Source organism: Coregonus clupeaformis, chromosome 38 (assembly GCF_020615455.1).
Source record: "Coregonus clupeaformis isolate EN_2021a chromosome 38, ASM2061545v1, whole genome shotgun sequence".
Classification (NCBI taxonomy): Eukaryota; Metazoa; Chordata; class Actinopteri; order Salmoniformes; family Salmonidae; genus Coregonus; species Coregonus clupeaformis.
The window spans coordinates 4,026,332-4,048,433 of NC_059229.1; the positions used below are offsets into that span (position 1 = coordinate 4,026,332).

General features: G+C 44.0%; 1 protein-coding gene across 1 annotated transcript in view; it reads right to left on the bottom strand.

Annotated features, from left to right (window-relative positions):
- Positions 1–2,296: 2,296 nt before the first annotated feature.
- The window catches only part of LOC121533069 (pancreatic secretory granule membrane major glycoprotein GP2-like), a 30,462-nt gene continuing 10,656 nt past the window's right edge, over positions 2,297–22,102 (bottom strand). Inside the window, exons 5-9 of the mRNA XM_045211670.1 lie at positions 20,679–20,830; positions 3,947–4,192; positions 3,562–3,721; positions 2,821–2,896; positions 2,297–2,687 (exon numbers count right to left, since the gene is read on the bottom strand). Of these exons, the coding sequence (XP_045067605.1) occupies positions 2,668–2,687; positions 2,821–2,896; positions 3,562–3,721; positions 3,947–4,192; positions 20,679–20,830 (654 nt within the window). The 3' untranslated portion in view covers positions 2,297–2,667. The remainder of the gene's footprint in view (positions 2,688–2,820; positions 2,897–3,561; positions 3,722–3,946; positions 4,193–20,678; positions 20,831–22,102) is intronic.

A 22,102-nucleotide genomic window follows, 5' to 3' on the forward strand; every position in this document is an offset into this window, starting at 1 on the left:
CATCTGCATCTCCTCCTCCATCCTGTAGTGAAGTAGACGGAGAACAGCAAGAAGGGCGTTCCAATCAGCACTGGTCCCATGTCACAAGTCGTGGGATGCTGCTAAGCGGACCGGAGTGACTGAAAGACGTTCGGAGCAGATTGACATAAGGAATAGCTTCGCTGCACTGGTGCCTGATCTACCTGCGCCTTCATCGCTGGGACTGCCTGTGTCAGCGACAGCGGTGCTAACTCCAACTAGGCTGACTCCAGCAGCAGCTTCGTCGTACGAGTTCGGCTCTGATATGAGGTTTTTATAGTGTTATGATGTCATGTCATAATATCGTGGGGACCAGGTTAGAGTTACTAGATAATTGGCTTGGTGCCACAGAGTCTACATTCCGTTATGTCAAAGGAGATTACTGATGTTTATGATAGCATGATGGATGGACAGGATATACTGACTTGGGGTAAAGAGTAATAACATCAAATAATGGGAGTGCCCATGATGATTACCAGATGTTTGTGGAGAGACTTGTAACAGAGTGTATATATTAGAGAGAGTGGATCTTTGTTCTGGAGAGAGGGAGATGATAGAGGCAAAGCTCTGCTATTCTGTTATAACTAACCATGTACAGTGGGGAAAAAAAGTATTTAGTCAGCCACCAATTGTGCAAGTTCTCCCACTTAAAAAGATGAGAGAGGCCTGTAATTTTCATCATAGGTACACGTCAACTACGACAGACAAAATGAGAATTTTTTTTCCAGAAAATCACATTGTAGGATTTTTAATGAATGTATTTGCGAATTATGGTGGAAAATAAGTTTTTGGTCAATAACAAAAGTTTCTCAATACTTTGTTATATACCATTTGTTGGCAATGACACAGGTCAAACGTTTTCTGTAAGTCTTCACAAGGTTTTCACACACTGTTGCTGGTATTTTGGCCCATTCCTCCATGCACCCCCTGCTATAGAGGGTGTTCTTTAATGGAAGCCTCTCCAACATAATCCTGGTAGAATCAGGAATTCCCCAGGGCAGCTGTATAGGCCCCTTACTTTTTTCAATATTTACCAACGACATGCCACACGTCAGTTACTACAGCGACTGAAATGACTGCAACACTTAACAAAGAGCTGCAGTTTGTTTTAGAATGGGTGGCAAGGAATAATTTAGTCCTAAATATTTCTAAAACTAAAAGCATTGTATTTGAGACAAATCATTCACTAAACCCTAAACCTCAACTAAATCTTGTAATGCATAATGTGGAAATTGAGTAAATTGAGGTGACTAAACTGCTTGGAGTAACCCTGGATTGTAAACTGTCATGGTCAAAACATATTGATACAACAGTAGCTTAGATGGGGAGAAGTCCATAATAAAACACTGCTCTGCCTTCTTAGCACTATAAACAAGGCAGGTCCTACAGGCCCTAGTTTTGTCACACCTGGACTACTGTTCAATCGTGTGGTCAGGTGCCACAAAGAGGGACTTAGGAAAATTGCCTTAGATGTACACAGAGAGCTAACATTAATAATATGCATGTCAATCTCTCCTGGCTCAAAGTGGAGGAGAGATTGACTTCATCACTACTTGTATTTGTGAGAGGTATTGACATGTTGAATGCACCGAGTTGTCTGTTTGAACTACTGGCACACAGCTCAGACACCCACGTACACCCCACAAGATATGCCACCAGAGGTCTCTTCACAGTCCCCAAGTCCAGTACAGACTATGGGAGGCGCACAGTACTACATAGAGCCATGACTACAACTCTATTCCACATCAATGAATTCATGCAAGCAGTAAAATTAGATTTAAAAAACAAAAATACACCTTATGGAACAGCGGGGACTGTGAAGCAACACAAACATAGGCACAGACACATGCATACAAACACATGATAACATACGCACTATACACACACGTACACATGGATTTTGTGTTGTAGATATGTGGTAGTAGAGTAGGTGCCTGAGGGCACACACTTAATGTGTTGTGAAATCTGTTGCGAATGTATTGTAATGTTTTTAAAATTGTATAACTGCCTTAATTTTGCTGGACCCTAGGAAGAGTAGCTGCTGCCTTGGCAGAAGCTAATGGGGATCCATAATAAATACAAATACAAAATGAGAAAGAACTAAGCTATAGCAATGGTAAAGTACATGCCCAGTACATTATTCGTACATTAATACATTAACACATTGATAAATACATTTATCATCTTTGTTAAGACTATTAAATTATTGCACATACAAAGCATTTTAGAGCAATATGATTAAATACAATTTTATTTAAAATAAAAGTGCTTGCTGCAGTCCAAACTAGAAAAGGGAGATGTTTGTGTTGCTATAATCCCAACTATTTGTCCATTTATTTTCACATATCAAACATTAGTGGCCAGCACATACACTTTCTGTCCTCAAGCCTTAGTTAAAGGTTCAACAACAAATGTGTCTTTGTTGAAAATAAATATTTTACCAATCATTCTAGCCCTATGAGGAATATAAAAATATCATTAAAATAAAAATGTTAATAACTGGATGTATGTCATGAATATATGAAATAGCATTGTTTATCATAAATGATGTATAGGTGAGATAGGTTTATGAACTTCACATAAATCATTTAGATAATTGGATGCATTGTTTATTTAGGATACAGGAAGCATGACAGGGATTCAGGAAGTTCAATCTTCATTTTGGGACCCTGAAAGTCAAAAACAAATATACGGTTATTTATTTAGTTATTTATTTGGTTAGTTCGTTATTTACCTGAGTGTCCATCACTGAGATCAAAACCATTCATTTTGATTGACAACTTATAAGGAGGTCATACTCACAGGTGATTGGTCCGATGGTGAGGGGTTCGAGGGGGACGGAGGGGGTGACAGAGCGGTATTTCCTTTTCAAGCACACCTGAGGAGAGAGACGAGAAGGAGTCAGAGAGACCAGAGAGAGACAGAGGGACCAGAGACTGAGACAGAGAGACCAGACATTGAGACAGAGAGTCAGAGAGACCAGACACTGAGTCAGAGAGACCAGACACTGAGTCAGAGAGACCAGAGAGAGTCAGAGAGACCAGAGACTGAGACAGAGAGACTCAGGAGAGTCAGAGAGACCAGAGACTGAGACAGAGAGACTCAGGAGAGTCAGAGAGACCAGACACTGAGTCAGAGAGACCAGACACTGAGACAGAGAGACCAGAGAGAGGCAGAGAGACCAGAGACTGAGACAGAGAGACCAGGGCCCGTATCCACGAAGCCTCTCAGAGTAGTAGTGCTGTAGTAGTAGTTTCACCTTTTAGGTCATAATAAATAAGACTATATGGACAGGTGGGGACCTGATCCTAGATCAGCACTCCTACTCTGAGATGCTGTGGATACAGAAAGACTCAAGAGAGCCTCAGGAGAGTCGGAGAGACTACACACAAACTGAGTGAGACCAGAGAGAGACCACAAACTGAGTGAGACCAGAGAGAGACCACAAACTGAGTGAGACCAGAGGGAGACCACAAACTGAGTGAGACCAGAGGGAGACCACAAACTGATTGGATGAGCCAGCGGGAAAGATGCAGGACTCACTGGAGTGCAGGAGGAGCTCCTCTTGTCACACAGGCTGAGTCTGCAGTGCAGGAAGACATCCCGGTAGTCCCCCTGGTAGAGGAACAGCAGAGCAGAGAAGCGAGCCCTGAGGGACGAGCCGCTCTCCTCCACCCTCACCTGACGGAATTCATTCGGACATCTAGGAAACAGGGAGGGCCAGGGTTTAAGTTAGATAACACAACACAAAATACACAAACATTAGGGGCCGGTTTCCCAGACACAGATTAAACCTGGTCCTGGATTAAAAAGCATTCTCAATGGAGAAACTCCATTTAAAGTGTTTTATAGTCCAGGACTAGGCTTAATGGGAAAACCTCCTCCATATGTTCCTTGAGTATGAACCAAGACACACACACACACATACTTGTTCTGAATGATGTAGTATCGCATGATGTCCTCTGGGTCGGGGGATTGCGTGGCATAGCAGTCCTCCAGAACGACCACAAAACGCTCAGTCTCTGACTCCTCTACGGACACACCCACGTGCAGCACGGAACCCACCGGCAAGGTGACTCCGCCCGCTGGGTAAGCCTTTGTGAAGTTGTCGTTGTGGTACAGAGTCATGTTGGAGGCCACTTTGGAGCCCTTACCGACTTTGGCATCCTTCAGCCTGTCAAAGGGGTGAATAGGAGATTTTGTTAATAAGAGATGCAGTCAGAGATGATGAATGACAAACAGTGCCTTGGGTGCGACAAATGCACTTTACAGGATAAATACAATTAATTGTTATTCTTATTAATAATAATAATAATAAATACACTATTTCTGAAGCGCTTTTCAAGAAACCCAAAGTCACTTTACATAGGCAAGATATTAAATTATTATTAATATTATAAGCTAACACTATTACACAGCCAGCTTCAACTGAGTATTTTCGTGGAATAACAAGAACAACCAGTACTGTGATGAGTGGACAGAGGGGCAAAACTCTTAATTATCTAAAGGATCATCAAGAAACACCGTTTTAGAGTAATAACTGTCTATGCATTAACAGAATACTGACAGTTCGACATGTGTTAGTGTGGGGATCTATTCTCTTACAACTAGATGTGATGCCTAGCTTAGAAAGAATACATTAATGATTAAACATAATAGGTTTGTGCTGTACTGATATAGATTGTTTAACATAACAAGCTGTGATTAATGTGAGGAACCGTTAGGGGGTAGGCTGAGATAAGACTTGTGACTCACACACACACACACACACTGCCTCTTTGTTAAACTGCTCAAGGACATGTGTACTGCTACAATGAAGAAGGACAAACTATGTCTGAGGTTGCTGACTCGAGACAAGTTGTAAAGATAACAACTAATGCCCGGCAACAGTGAAGCGCCAAGGGGCTGGGACCAGCCTGTGCGCCATCGATAGGTTGGGTAAGTTTAAACCACACCCAGCCTCTACTATGACAGGCCCAGCCTGGAGCAGGACCTATCTCTGTCAGAGTATTAAAGAAGAACCTTGGGTTGAAAAAGTTAGTTCTCTGACTGCCCTGCGTGGTGTTTCAGTGGGCCCGTATATACGAACATCATATTTACCATTCAAGTGTTTGCATTAATTAAAATACTAGTCTATTTTAGAAGATGTGTATTGACCTTTTTTTGTTCCTATACCAGATTTGAATTGACGCAACTTGATAATTGGTGACCACGACGTGATCTGGTAGAGGGACTTCGCTGGGAATTGTCCGGCCGATTGGACATCACTGTCGTTGGACGGTGTGTTTCACAAAAAGTCCGGACAACTAAAAACAGGTAAGCAGACCCATATTGTTATATAACTAAAGTTCTGCACATTGGCTTTATCCAAATTAATTTTGTGAAACACCTGTTTGATGTAAGTGAACTAAATTATGAATTATTATACAAATTATTATGAGTAGATAAGCACCATATTGTGACAAGCAAACCTGTGGTGAATGTGATGTTAAACCATGGTACCATAGAGTATTGTTCTACCGGCGAGGTCCGTAACTACGAGGGTACGGCTAGGTTCGAGGATATAGGGAATAATTTAATTAGTAATAGCTATCGGCGAGGTCCGTAACTACGAGGGTATGGCTAGGTTCAAAGAATTACACCGGCGAGGTCCGTAACTACGAGGGTACGGCTAGGTTCGAGGATATAGGGAATAATTGAATTAGTAATAGCTATCGGCGAGGTCCGTAACTACGAGGGTACGGCTAGGTTCGAGGATATAGGGAATAATTGAATTAGTAATAGCTATCGGCGAGGTCCGTAACTACGAGGGTACGGCTAGGTTCAGGAAATTTTAGATAAAATACTAGAGACCGGCGAGGTCCGTAACTACAAGGGTACGGCTTGGTTCGGCGGAGTATTTGGTAGATAGGAGGAGGAATAGGAGGCGAGGTTGGTAGGAGTAATAGTAAATTGGGAACATAAAGGTAAAATAATGAATAACTAGTATGACTAAACTGAAACGTTTGAACTGATATAACTGAACTGTAACGTTTGATGTTTGACATAGCATAATACTGGTTTTAAATAATTATGTTGAAGCAATTTGGTTTAGTATTTGATTTAACGTTTGATGTTTGACCCTGCAAAATACTGGTTAAATAATTAGACTGAAATCATTTGGTTTATCGTTGAAATATAAATATGCACCGACTTTAACTAATTAGGTGGGAATAATTTGATTTAAATAACGGATGAATATTACAAATTAAAACGAAATACATGACTACCAGTGGAGAAGCGGAAAGAATATTGAAGGTTCTAAAATCCACACTTGAAACTAATGGAGGAAAGGACGGGAAGGAATGGAGCAGGCGAGGAGAGAAACTCTATAAGGAATGGATAGAAGATGGTTGTATACTATCCCCCGATGGAGTGCCTGTAGGAAGCGAACCAGGGAGAATAATGGAAACGTTGAAGCGGAAAACCCAGAAAACTGAGGAAGAATGGAAGAAAGAAGGAGAACCCAGAAGAGGTAAAATCAAGGAAGCAATGGAAAAAGCAAGGCTGAAGGAAAGAATAGGACTGTCAATGTTGGGAAAACTTAAGAAAATGTGGGAAGAAAAACAGAACAACAAGGAGAAGCAGGACAAGAAAGAAGAATCCAGATTGCCTACGGCTCCGCCCCCGCCCAGATTATACCCAGAACTGCCTACGTCACCACCCCCATACGAGGTACCAAAACTGATGGCTCCAACGCTTGACATTGTGGGGAAAGTCGAATATCATAAGCGACCAGAAGAGGAAGAAGGAGAAAAATGGGTGAGGGCTTGCGATTTGGGCGATCGGAGACAGGAGGTAGGGGCACTGCTAGAAGCAGCAAGAGCTATACGAGACGGGGTTGAGAACATGTCCAGATTACAGGAAGAAGAAAGTCGTATGAGCCTGACGGGTGACGGCGACTGGGGAAGCCTGATGCTTGATGGGGGTTTGACCCAAACAGAACTGAAGAATCAGGAAAGGGAGGACAGAGAGAGAGAAGAAAGAAATAAGGAAGTGAAAATATTGGAAGAGGAAGTAAGAAGAGGCGCGGAACAGCTGCAGGAGATGGAGAGAACCATACGAGACTTGAGCGAGGAAAGGAAACAAGGAAGTAGAGCAAACTCCCATCCTAGAGGGCACTATATAGATATGGGAGAAGAGCATGAAGAAGCAGTGAGAGAGAGAGAGAGAGTAGAAAGGGGCCAGTACCAACTGATAGCCTTACCTAATCTATTGGCAGGGAATGAAAGGGGCCCCAGCAACCTTAGATGTATACAGTAATAATAATAATAATAATAATAATAATATGCCATTTAGCAGACAGGCCATGAACACAGAGGACGTGGCCAGAGCGGTAGAAGGAATGACCCACCCCAAAACAGGAATAGTAAGGTTTGGGCTGCCGTTAGAGGGCAATGGGTTTCAGGGGATGCCGAGAGGACACTTTTGCCATGGGCCAATCACGGAGAGTATGTTGGGAAAATAACTGAATTGTGTAATAGCCTCAGAGAGACATGCAATCCATCATGAGCAGAATAACAGACAGGACAGAGCAAAGAAAGAGCAGAAAGGAGCAGAGTACCTAATGGCCACTCTTGGGGAAATAGCAGGTAAAGGCAGGGAAAAGTGAAGGCTACAGCGGGGGAGGTCGATGCTTGAACTGTAACAAAGGAGGGCATTTCGCCAGAGAGTGTGAGGCCCCATGCAGATACTGTGGTAAGACAGGCCATAACTCTTTTCAATGCAGACCCAGGGGAGGAGGAAAGAAAGAAAAGAGAGAGAAGCCTAACAGACGTCTATTTCCCAGCTTTGAGCGTGAGGAAGAGGAAGATAAGGCGTGACTAGTCCTTGAGGGAGAAAGAGTAGAACCCTTTGATCCAAATTGTGAGGTGTTTGAATTGGCTACTACTGACTTAGCACTTCAACAGGAACAATAGAAGGGGAGACAGATTTTCCTAGGGGGTTGATCAAATAATTGATAATGGATAATTTGAGATGAGATCACATGTAGCAGATTTAGGGTAATCAATTAAATAATAATTGTATACTCAAGGAATTTTGAGTGGTTTTATGGATTAGTTATGAGGAATTAGATTGATACAAACAATTATTGATGGGTTAGGACTGGGGATATCTGTATCATGTTTTGTGTGTACTACCATCTTTAGATTACTGATGGTAATTGAAGGTTAACAAAATGTATAACCAGGAGAAAGAGATGAGCTTATCTCATTGGAATGTTGCCCAGGGTTAGGGGGAGCAGTAGTGAAGTTAGGCAGTATTTAGGTCGTAAAAGTGAGCTACCAAATTAAGTGGGGCCTGGCTATTTGTGGTTGTTGTTTTTCAAATTGGGTTTTTCAAATAAAAAACACACCTAGTATGATGGTTATAAAGGGTTGTTATGTTACATTTAGGGGGTTTGTGTTAGGTTTGAAAGATTTAAGTATGGACCTGTCATGTCCAACCATCAGTCTTTAGGTCAAGCCCGGGAGAGCCGGGGTAGAACAGAGTCTGAACTAAACATTAGTGTTTTTACAAGATAAGGGATTGATTGATTGGATTACTATTGATTCTGAACTGAATGAAAGTCGAATTTAGGAAGTGGGAGGAGCAATAAAGAAGCAAGGGACAGTCTAAAAAAAATAAAAAAAAATAAGGGATGGCAATTGGATGATAAATTACCAATATTACCTAAGTGATTGTTTAGGTAGGTGGTAATAGTCAGAGAAGGGCAGACTGTCAGATTCAGAATAAGGGTTAGGGACGTAGCCAACGGGTGGGGTACATGTCAATAAGCAACTTGGGATTATAAAATCCCATTATATTCGTGTTCGGCCCCCACGGCGGATTGTTCCTAGACTCAGGTGTTTAAACACACTTGGGGATGGGGATATGAGACCGGGCGGAACATCCAGATGGGAGGTAAAGAGAAACAAAGACATCACCAATTATCAATTGGAGATAGTAGTAATGTGACGGACTTAAGTTCGGAAGCGCAGGAGAGAATTTTGAACCTTACAGCCCCTGTAACCGATGTGTGGTGGGCGTGTGCCAGTAAAGGCAGTGTAAGGCAGAGAATTCCAAAAGGGTGGCTAGATACGTGCGCCCTGGTTCTACTGGTTCAGCTAGTTAGAATTAGTCACCAGGAACCAAGGATTAAACAGATGTAGGAGGAGTTTTAACAAGAAGGAGAATAGCCCTATTTAGATGGATGCGATTGGGATACCAAGGGGGGTATCGGATGGATAACGAGCTATGAAACAATTAGGGGAAGGGTTTACTACCACGTTCTTTTGGTGGGTGACAAACAAAATTGTGGATTGGATTAATTATATCTATTACGACCAACAACGATTTATTGGCTAGACTAGGGATGCAACAAAAGGGATCTTTGAACAATTATCCACCATCTCACTCTTATGACTTGGTAAAAAGAGGTTGGCTCTAGATCAGGCAGAAAGGGGTGGTGTCTATAGAATGGTAAGCCATTGTTGTACGTTTATCCCTAACAATACCAGTCCTGACGGGAGTATCTCTAAAGCCCTAGTTGGTTTAGATAAACTATCAGCTGAAATGACGAGCATGGCTGGAATGGAGGGAAACGGACTGTTCTCCTGGTTGGGAGAGTGGTTTGGTAAGTATGCTGCACTGGTGGTTACTGGATTTCTGACCCTAGTAGTTGTGTTTCTAATATTAATGTGCTGTGCTGCCTGTGTAATTCCTTGTTTGAGAAAGTCTGTTACAGATGTCGTGCATATGGGTGGTATGATGCCCCTCCTAGGGGCTCAAGAAGGAGATGCAGACACTGAGATGAAGCTGACTGAGGATGACCCTTGGTTTGCTATTGGTGAGGTGGTGGAGTGACACCCTAGTGGGTGTCTAAAGGGGGAATCAAAATTCCCTGTTTGTCTTTTTATGTTTTATGAATCATTTTAACTATTGTGAATGTTTGTCTTTTGTCGTAGTAAATATAATTTGTTATAGATTGGTCTGACTAAAATGTTCTGTAAGACCCATTTGGAGCCTGTTTTCAATAAATGCTGTTCCAGGTCAGAGAACAAAAGGACAGAGAACACCTTATCTTCTCACCAGATGGCCTAGGAATGCGATAATAGGACAACACCCCCACCTCCGGCCATAGATCAACAGATACTCCTCAATGAGTTCCCTGGACACACACAGACATTTCATTGCACGCACACTCATTCTCAACTCCCCTGTCTACTGGTCGGGTGCCAAGGGCAGAGGACTCTGCCGTGCACCAATGGGGCTTCTACTCTGGACAGAGCAGACCCGCCTCCTACGCCTCGGGAACCAATCAAGGGACTAGAAGAAGGACCCCTCCTTTTGTGTTACATTGTATAAAGTAATGCTGTAAACTCTGTTTAAGGATCCTTCTCAACTGTCTCCATATAGAGGCAATTGATTGGGGTCCATGCATGTAGCTTGAGCAGGACAAGATCTCTCTGTTTTAATAAACTGCCTTTTTGCATTAAGCAAATTCCTCTCTGTCTATCGTCGATGGTTTGTACTCCCTCTCCTAATTATGTGAAAACCAACAAATTGGTAGCAGAGGATGGTTTCTAATTCGATCTAAAAAGTTGGTGCGAGAGGAAAAGGCAAATCATCGATCTAAAATCAGACGGAAGAGTGACCTGAAATCCAGGAGACATCAGCTATTCATTTTGCCTCAGGAACCTGATCACAGCGCGCTACTAAAAAGGTAAGCAGAGCCTGTTAAAACAAAATCTTGCATATTGTACTATAGACTATACCAAATTTTGATCAGAAGTACTGAGTGTGAGTATGAATACTTGTTAAATAATTACCATCCTAAAATGAATTAAGGCATGAATGAGATGATTGTCCTGCTCATGAGAGTCTTACCAGTGGCTGAATACTGATGATTGTATCTTATGGGTTAAATTGCGATTTAACACAGTATGTGGATAAGATTTGACCCACAACTAGATTCCTAAAGGGACCCAGTTTGAACTGAGACCTTTTGCATAAATCCTATTAGGGGAGGTCCTACCCTATAGGTTGCGAGGAGGTTGAAGTTAAACTGTGGCAGAGTTCTAGACATTAGGTGGGGGAGAATCACCGAAATTGACCAGAGGTACTAAATTCCCGGGGATGCCAGTTATCTCTGTGATTTCACACTTAAAACGTTCCATATAAATGGTTGTGTGAAAGGTACAATTAAGCTGAGACTAAGTCCTTCCTAGTGATCAAGTTGTCTAAAAAAAAAAAAAATCATTTGATAGGGATCCAGTTGCTTCTGTGACTTCACATAATGAAGGTGCCTTTTAAGGTTGTGTGAAGGGTGCAGTCGAACTGAGACTATGTTTTAGGACGCTCTGGTAATCTAAATTCATTAGTTGCTTCTGTGACTTCACATGTAAAATTGATCCTTACAAAAGGACGTGTGGAGGGTGGCAGTCGAACTGACAATATGTTTTAGGACGCTTTGAGAACCGGAATGTATTAAGCATTGTAATTGCTGACACCTTGCTGTCCCCAGTCCGCCTGGCCTTGCTGCTATTCCAGTTTCAACTGTTCTGCCTGCGGTTACGAAACCTCTACCTGTCCCAGACCTGCTGTTTTCAACTCCTAATGATCGGCTATGAAAAGCCAACTGAGAGACCTGAGCCCTAGGACCATACGTCGGGACTACCGGCCGTGGTGACTCCTTGCTGTCCCCAGTCCGCCTGGCCTTGCTGCTATTCCAGTTTCAACTGTTCTGCCTGCGATTATGGAACCCCTACCTGTCCCAGACCTGCTGTTTTAAACTCTTAATGATCGGCTATGAAAAGCCAACTGAGATTTATTCCTGATTATTATTTGACCATGCTTGTCACTTATGAACATTGAACATCTTGGCATGGTTCTGTTATAATCTCCACCCAGCACAGCCAGAAGAGGACTGGCCACCCCTCATAGCCTGGTTCCTCTCTAGGTTTCTTCCTAGGTTTTGGCCTTTCTAGGGAGTTTTTCCTAGCCACCGTGCTTCTACACCTGCATTACTAGCTGTTTGGGGTTTTAGGCTGGGTTTCTGTACAGCACTTCGAGATATTAGCTGATGTACGAAGGGCCAATGTGCGGGGGCACCGGCTAGTTCAAAGAGGTTGTCGGGAGAGGTCGTGTTTTTCTCTGGCTGGAGGTAAGCAGGAGGTAAGCTACATGTAGTGTTGAGTAAAGCTTAACCATGTGTTAGATCGTAGGTAGGTAGTTAGCTGTAGTTAAGTATTGTATTTATTGTAGGTTAGTATTGTTGTTATTGTAGGTTTCCGTGGGTAATTGTGGGTTAGTATCGAGGCACGAGGCTAGCTAGCTAGCGGGTAGCTACTGGTAACGATTAGCAACGCTGGAGAGCTGGTTCCAATGGTAATGTAGTCCTAGCCAACGTTTAACTTTTGCTTAACCATGTATTAGATCGTAGGTAGGTAGTTAGCTGTAGTTAGGTATTGTATTTACTGTAGGTTAGTATTGTTGTTATTGTAGGTTTCCGTGGGTAATTGTGGGTTGGTATCGAGGCACGAGGCTAGCTAGCTAGCGGGTAGCTACAGGTAACGATTAGCAGCGCTGGAGAGCTGGTTCCAATGGTAATGTAGTCCTAGCCAACGTTTAACTTTTGCTTAACCATGTATTAGATCGTAGGTAGGTAGTTAGCTGTAGTTAGGTATTGTATTTATTGTAGGTTGGTGTTGTTGTTATTGTAGGTTTCCGTGGGTAGTTGTAGGTTAGTATCGAGGCACGAGGCTAGCTAGCTAGCGGGTAGCTACTGGTAACGATTAGCAACGCTGGAGAGCTGGTTCCAACGTTTAATTTTTTATTTTATTTTTTGCTGCGTTGTGAAGGGAACTCGACACGGACTTGAATTGTCTGTTTGGTGTGCTGACACACTCTTGGCAGTTTGTTGTGGCCAGGTGTTGATGCTAAGTTGTGTGTTAATGGATGCTAGCTTGCAGGTTGGCTACGGCGTCATAGCTAGGCTTCGTGGGTTGTTGTGGGTAGTTACTGTGTCTTGGCAGTGTCCTCGGCCGTGCCGGCTGTAGCACGAAGCTAGCTAGCTAGCCGTTCTTCAAACAGAGTCAACACAGTGGCCATTGCTAGCTACCCAACATAACCAGCTGGCTGTACTGTAGTAGCTAACCACAATATACTTGTCCTAGCTAGCCAACGTCTAATCATTGCTGCGTCATGAAAGGAACTTGACACAGACACGAATGATCTGTTTAGTGTGTTATCACATTATTGGTGGTTTGTTGTGACCAAGTGTTGGTGCTAAACGGTGTGTTATTGTTATTGGATGCTAGTCTGCTAGTTGGCTATGGTGTCATAGTTGGCTAGCTGAACAAAGTGGGTTGAGTCTATTCCTTTAAACATTGAACCGCTGTGGTTCACAACAATTCTGATTTCCAAAGGCAGAAGTTGGGAGAGTTTTTTGTTCGGGTGGTTCAGTGAAACAATTTTAGTTTCTGAGGTAGAAGTTTTTGGTGAGGGAGGCCCTGCTCTCTCCGCTCCCAGATGCTTAGTCCATTTCATTCCGATCTCCTCTGCATTTTTGTAGCCATTTGCTACAGCCTGTCAACTATGCCTCTGCCTATCCCTGTTCTCTCCTCTCTGCACAGGCTACACAAACGCACCACACCGCGTGGCTGCTGCCTCTCCAACCTGGTGGTCCCTGCACGCACCACCCACGTGGAGTTCCAGGTCGCAGGCAGCCTCTGGAACTGCCGTTCTGCTGCCAACAAAGCTGACTTCATCCCAGCCTATGCCAACCTCCAGTCCCTCGACTTCCTGGCGCTGACGGAAACATGGATCACCACTGAAAACACCGCTACTCCTACTGCTCTCTCCTCGTCTGACCATGTGTTCTCGCATACCCCGAGAGCATCTGGTCAGAGGGGTGGTGGTACAGGAATCCTCATCTCTCCCAAGTGGACATTCTCAATTTTTCCCCTAACCCATCTGTCTATCTCCTCATTTGAATTCCATGCTGTCACAGTCACTAGCCCATTTAAGCTTAATATCCTTGTCATCTATCGCCCTCCAGGTTCCCTTGGAGAGTTCATCAATGAGCTTGACGCCTTGATAAGTTCCTTCCCTGAGGATGGCTCACCCCTCACAGTTTTGGGGGATTTCAACCTCCCTATGTCCACATTTGACTCATTTCTCTCTGCCTCCTTCTTTCCACTCCTCTCCTCTTTTGACCTCACCCTCTCACCGTCCCCCCTACTCACAAGGCAGGCAATACGCTTGACCTCATCTTCACTAGATGCTGCTCCTCTACTAATCTCACTGCAACTCCCCTCCATGTCTCCGACCACTACTTTGTTTCCTTTTCTCTCTCACTCTCCTCCCACACTACTCACTCTGCCCCTACACAGATGGTAATGCGCCGCCGCAACCTTCGCTCTCTCTCTCCCACTACTCTCTCCTCTTCCATCCTATCATCTCTTCCCTCTGCTCAATCCTTCTCCCTCCAATCTCCTGATTCTGCCTCCTCAACCCTCCTCTCCTCCCTTTCTGCATCCTTTGACTCTCTGTGTCCCCTATCCTCCCGGCCGGCTCGGTCCTCCCCTCCAGCTCCGTGGCTTGATGACTCATTGCGAGCTCACAGAACAGAGCTCCGGGCAGCGGAGCGGAAATGGAAGAAAACTAAACTCCCTGCCGACCTGGCATCTTTTCACTCCCTCCTCTCTACATTTTCTTCATCTGTTTCTGCTGCTAAGGCCACCTTCTACCACTCTAAATTCCAAGCATCTGCCTCTAACCCTAGGAAGCTCTTTGCCACATTTTCCTCCCTCCTGAATCCTCCCCCCCCCTCTCTCTCTGTGGATGACTTCGTCAACCACTTTGAAAAGAAGGCTGACGACATCCGATCCTCGTTTGTTAAGTCTAATGACACTGCTGGTCCTGCTCACACTGCCCTACCCTATGCTTTGACTTCTTTCTCCCCTCTCTCTCCAGATAAAATCCTGCGACTTGTGACTGCAGGCCGCCCAACAACCTGCCCGCTTGACCCCATCCCCTCCTCCCTTCTCCAGACCATCTCCGGTGACCTTCTCCCCTACCTCACCTCGCTGATCAACTCATCCTTGACCGCTGGCCATGTCCCTTCCGTCTTCAAGAGAGCGAGAGTTACTCCCCTTCTCAAAAAACCAACACTCGACCCCACTGATGTCAACAACTACAGACCAGTATCCCTTCTTTCTTTTCTTTCCAAAGCTATTGAGCGTGCCGTCTTTAGCCAACTCTCTTGCTATCTCTCTCAGAATGACCTTCTTGATCCAAACCAATCAGGTTTCAGGACTGGTCATTCAACTGAGACTGCTCTTCTCTGTGTCACGGAGACTCTCCGCACTGCTAAAGCTAACTCTCTCTCCTCTGCTCTTGTCCTTCTAGACCTGTCTGCTGCCTTTGATACTGTGAACCATCAGATCCTCCTCTCCACCCTCTCCGAGATGGGCATCTCCGGCGCGGCTCACTCCTGGATTGCGTCCTACCTGACCGGTCGCTCCTACCAAGTGGCGTGGCGGGAAGCTGTCTCCGCACCACGTGCTCTCACCACTGGTGTCCCCCAGGGATCGGTTCTGGGCCCTCTCCTTTTCTCCCTATACACCAAGTCACTTGGCTCTGTCATATCCTCACATGGCCTTTCCTATCATTGCTACGCTGACGATACACAACTAATCTTCTCCTTTCCCCCTTCTGATAACCAGGTGGCGAATCGCATCTCTGCATGTCTGGCAGACATATCAGTATGGATGACGGATCACCACCTCAAGCTGAACCCTGGCAAGACGGAGCTGCTCTTCCTCCCGGGGAAGGACTGCCCGTTCCATGATCTCGCCATCACGGTTGACAACTCCGCTGTGTCCTCCTCCCAGAGTGCGAAGAGCCTAGGCGTGACCCTGGACAACACCCTGTCGTTCTCCGCCAACATCAAGGCGGTGACCCGCTCCTGCAGGTTCATGCTCTACAACATTCGGAGAGTGCGACCCTGCCTTACACAGGAAGCGGCGCAGGTCCTGGTCCAGGCACTTGTCATCTCCCGTCTGGACTACTGCAACTCGCTGTTGGCTGGGCTCCCTGCCTGTGCCATTAAACCCCTACAACTCATCCAGAATGCCGCAGCCCGTCTGGTGTTCAACCTTCCCAAGTTCTCTCACGTCACCCCCCTCCTCCGCACACTCCACTGGCTTCCAGTTGAAGCTCGCATCCGCTACAAGACCATGGTGCTTGCCTATGGAGCAGTGAGGGGAACGGCACCTCTGTACCTTCAGGCTCTGATCAGTCCCTACACCCAAACGAGGACATTGCGTTCATCCACCTCTGGCCTGCTGGCTCCCTTCCTCTGCGGAAGCATAGCTCCCGCTCAGCCCAGTCAAAACTGTTCGCTGCTCTGGCACCCCAATGGTGGAACAAGCTCCCTCACGACGCCAGGACAGCGGAGTCACTCACCACCTTCCGGAGACATTTGAAACCCCACCTCTTTAAGGAATACCTGGGATAGGATAAAGTATTCCTTCTAACCCCCCCCCAAATTGTAAAGTGGTTATCCCACTGGCTATAGGGTGAACGCACCAATTTGTGAGTCGCTCTGGCTAAGAGCGTCTGCTAAATGACGTTAATGTGCCCTTGAGCAAGGCACTTAACCCTAATTGCTCCTGTAAGTCGCTCTGGTTAAGAGCGTCTGCTAAATGACTAAAATGTAAATGTAAAATGGCTATATAAAATAAAATTGATTGATTGATTGTAATTCCAATTGGCTTTTGGTTTGTGTGTTTTTTATGTATTGTAACGTGTAATGGATGATGGGAAGATATAGTGAGACCTATGACATTGAATATCAAACTGTTGAACTGAGTGAATTTGACCTAGGCTTTCAGGAACCAGGGACTGGGGAAACTGGTATTGAATTTGTGCATGATTCTAGAACAAGCGTGAGATAACTAAAGCGTATTGTGTGCTGTGGTTTAATTTCTGCATTGGTATATGTGACTGGAATTCTGATTTTTATGATAATGATTGCATTACAAATTATATAAATGAACCCTTTATATACGAGGGTGTCATACATGAGATAAGTCTGTAGTTGATACCGATAATACATTCCTGGAGATAAAACACCAGGGACGGGATAAGTGTATAAAGATAGAGAAAGCAAGATGGCAGGGCCAAACCCAACCAAACCCAAATTCAATGAATACTTAGAACAACGAATGACAGGGAGAGTAATGCCAGGTACACCAAGGGAGGGAGGTCATATGCCCGCCCTTGATGTACAACAGATAGAAATGACTGATTATGTGAAGAAATTGACGGAATTTTCTGCAGCACTCTCTTCTCAGGTGCGGAAGGCCCAAGAGGGGGAGCTGTCGGGAAACACGCCACCACTGAAGGTAAAAGTGGGAGACTGGGTGAGGGTGAAAGTCCACAAAAGAAAGTGGCTGGAACCCAGGTGGACTGGACCGTACGAAGTGAAGGAGGTTACTTCACACTCAGTCCAGGTCAGAGGTAAATCAGGAGCACCCTGGCACCATCTAACATTGCACTCCAGCCCCCACTCCTTCCAGACCATTGTCTGAAGTAAGAGCTGATTTGAGCAGCGAGAACCAATCCTGACAACACAATGAAGAAACCCTTATGGGAACAACAATCTCACTCAGGGAGAAGGAGAACTTTTTCCCCCTGGGAGAGATTGGGAGTGTCTGAATGTTTGTATGTATGTTTTCTGATAGGAATTGGACTCCTGCTGGGCACTCCTTATGAGGGAGGGGGCCAGTACCCACTGATAGCCTTACCTAATCTATTGGCGGGGAATGAAAGGGGCCCCAGCAACCTTAGATGTATACAGTAATAATAATAATATGCCATTTAGCAGACAGGCCATGAACACAGAGGACGTGGCCAGAGCGGTAGAAAGAATGACCCACCCCAGAACAGGAATAGTAAGGTTTGGGCTGCCGTTAGAGGGCAGTGGGTTTCAGGGGATGCCCAGAGGACACTTTTGCCATGGGCCGATTACGGAGAGTATGTTGGGAAAATAACTGAATTGTGTAATAGCCTCAGAGAGACATGCAATCCATCATGAGAGAAAGTCAGACAGGAGAGAGGAGAGAGAGAGAGAAGTCCATCCCCCAGCTTTGAGCGTGAGAAAGAGGAAGATAAGGCGTGACTAGTCCTTGAGGGAGAAATAGTAGACTCTAGTGGGGGGAAGACTAAGGAACCCTTTGATCCAAATTGTGAGGTGTTTGAATTGGCTACTATTGACTTAGCACTTCAACAGGAACAGAGAAACCTTATTTGGCATTGACAGTAATGGGTATGAAAATTGATTGGATGATGGGGTTTGTGTTCTTGTTTGGATATATGTGCTGTACTTTCATCTCCAAACAATACTGCTGCAGATGGAAGTTTGACAATTGCTTTGGAAGGTTTGAGGACTCTTAATGGTAAAATGAAATAATCATTCTGGGGTTGATACCTCTATGTGGGATTCCTGGATGGATGTTTTTGGTAAATATAAAACCCTTATTTCATCTGTATTAATTTCTATTGCTGTTTTTGTATCAATTCTTACATTGTGTGGATGTTGTTGTATTCCCTGTGCCCGCATTTTGATTAACCGTATAATAACCACTGCTATTGAACCAATTCACAATGACCAAGCCCAGATGTATCCGCTTTTGGGAACTAAGGATTTGGAACTGGACGATTTTGAAAGTGACTATCCTCCCTTATATAATATTAAAGGTGGATGGGCCTGTCATGATTACAAACCTGAACAGCGACAATTGGAGGTTAGCGATTTCGAAGACCAACTCTGATTGTTGTGTTCACTCACTAGAGGGGGACTAACATTGTTTAATTAACTGGCCATATAATTAGTATGCTAGAGGGGGATGGTTGAAATTTTTTACAATTGCATTATGCGTTATCATGTGTTGTTTTCTTTCTGCATTATTGTTTTTCTTTTAAGACTGATTCAACTATGCTTCATGCCACCATAAATAATGGATCACGTCTGGGAGACGTGAAGAGGGGGATTTGTCGTAGTAAATATAATTTGTTATAGATTGGTCTGACTAAAATGTTCTGTAAGACCCATTTGGAGCCTGTTTTCAATAAATGCTGTTCCAGGTCAGAGAACAAAAGGACAGAGAACACCTTATCTTCTCACCAGATGGCCTAGGAATGCGATAATAGGACAACACCCCCACCTCCGGCCATAGATCAACAGATACTCCTCAACGAGTTCCCTGGACACACACAGACATTTCACTGCACGCACACTCATTCTCAACTCCCCTGTCTACTGGTCGGGTGCCAAGGGCAGAGGACTCTGCCGTGCACCAATGGGGCTTCTACTCTGGACAGAGCAGACCCGCCTCCTACGCCTCGGGAACCAATCAAGGGACTAGAAGAAGGACCCCTCCTTTTGTGTTACATTGTATAAAGTAATGCTGTAAACTCTGTTTAAGGATCCTTCTCAACTGTCTCCATATAGAGGCAATTGATTGGGGTCCATGCATGTAGCTTGAGCAGGACAAGATCTCTCTGTTTTAATAAACTGCCTTTTTGCATTAAGCAAATTCCTCTCTGTCTATCGTCGATGGTTTGTACTCCCTCTCCTAATTATGTGAAAACCAACACTTTCCTTATGTGAAGGTTTGAAGTTCCTGGGTGGCTGGTAGCCAACCTGGTACAAGTTAGGTGTAGATGGAAGGAATCCTAAAATTCCCTGAAATTTCTTATTTTGGGTTCACACCCAGCGGGTGTGAAAAGGGGGATTGTGGGGATCTATTCTCTTACAACTAGATGTGATGCCTAGCTTAGAAAGAATACATTAATGATTAAACATAATAGGTTTGTGCTGTACTGATATAGATTGTTTAACATAACAAGCTGTGATTAATGTGAGGAACCGTTAGGGGGTAGGCTGAGATAGACTTGTGACTCACACACACACACACTGCCTCTTTGTTAAACTGCTCAAGGACATGTGTACTGCTACAATGAAGAAGAACAAACTATGTCTGAGGTTGCTGACTCGAGACAAGTTGTAAAGATAACAACTAATGCCCGGCAACAGTGAAGCGCCAAGGGGCTGGGACCAGCCTGTGCGCCATCGATAGGTTGGGTAAGTTTAAACCACACCCAGCCTCTACTATGACAGGCCCAGCCTGGAGCAGGACCTATCTCTGTCAGAGTATTAAAGAAGAACCTTGGGTTGAAAAAGTTAGTTCTCTGACTGCCCTGCGTGGTGTTTCAGTGGGCCCGTATATACGAACATCATATTTACCATTCAAGTGTATACATTAATTAAAATACTAGTCTATTTTAGTCTATTCTATTTGACCTCTTTTTGTTCCTATACCAGATTTGAATTGACGCAACTTGACATTAGCCTACATTGTTCTACATTGTTTTACATTGTTCTACATTGTTTTACATTGTTCTACATTGTTTTACATTGTTCTACATTGTGTTACATTGTCCATGTTCTACATTGTGTTACATTGTGTTACATTGTGTTACATTGTGTTACATTATCCATGTTCTACAATGTGTTACATTGTGTTACATTGTCCATGTTCTACATTGTTTACTGTAATGTCTCCACTTACGACAGGTAGGGTTTGATGGCCACATCCAGGCTGGTCTCTGATTCCAGAGGATAGGCACAGGAGAAAGGCACACTCACGGGTCGGGTGAAGGACACGTTGTGAATGTGGTAGATGAACAAACTGTTGGAGAAGATGGCGTCAGTTCCGTTTGTCTGGTAAAAGGGGCAAAAAGGGAAGAAGATTAGAAGCTAGGAGAGGACCTCTCACCAGTTCTCACAATAACACAATTCTTGGACAATTGGATTTCAGTTCATCATATTCTGTTGATGGCATCATGTCTCACTAGCCTGAGTACCTGTCTCTTTAGCGAACATTCCACTCGTTGCCACTCCTTGTCATTGCCAAAGAGACTGGCCTTTCGACAATCTCAATGCTCAGTGTGCAGTCGTATTTATGACGCAGTTGCTGATTGGTAGTTGGAAAATAACTAATATTTTCCATGACACAGTAATGGTACATGGGGTGCGTGCAAATTTGGCGCAATATAGAATTAGAATCTTAAGAACAACAACAAACAATGCCGTTACGACCTGCTGCAGTAATTCCCTTGTGAGAAGGCAGTGTCTATCATATGAATAGAAAGGGTGTCTCCAGTCAAGTCAATAGAGCTCGCCAGCTTGTAGTCCTAAAACCCGTTAACGATTTACCTCTGGTTCGTTCAGCCATCCCTATGGGAAAAAAGGAATTTGGAAAGAATACGGTTTTGGAATAAACGCTGAAAATAGGGTCTTAGGTTGACACAGGCTTAGGAGATCTTATATGTTTTATTCTATCAGATAATATCAGTCAGTTAACATGACCTTTACGAATTATGAAGACTTTGTGATTTATGTGTTTTTTTATTACTACATAAATTCTACTTTAGGAAACTTTCTGAATGGACATAGAGATAATTAGCGGACTCGCACATTACTGTAAGTCGCATTGGATAAAAGCGTCTGCTAAATGGCATATTATATTATTATTATTATACAGTGCCTTCAGAAAGTATTCACAACCCCTGACTTTTGAAAACATTTTTGGTGTTGCAGCCTGAATTTAAAATGGATTAAATTGAGATGTTTTGTCACTGGACTACACACAATACCCCATAATGTGAAAGTGGAATTATGTTTTTTGAAATTGTAACAAATTAATTAAAAATGAAAAGCTGAAATGTCTTCAGTCAATACTTTAAGTATTCAATCCCTTTGTTATGGCAAGCCTAAATAAAGTTCAGGAGTAAAAATGTGCTTAAAAATTCACATAATAAGTTACATGGACTCAGTGTGTGCAATAATAGTGTTTAACATGATTTTTGAATGACTTACTCATCTCTGTAACCCACACATACAATTATCTGTAAGGTCCATCAGTCGCGCAGTGAATTTCAAACAGATTCAACCACAAAGACCAGGGAGGTTTTCCAATGCCTCGCAAAGAAG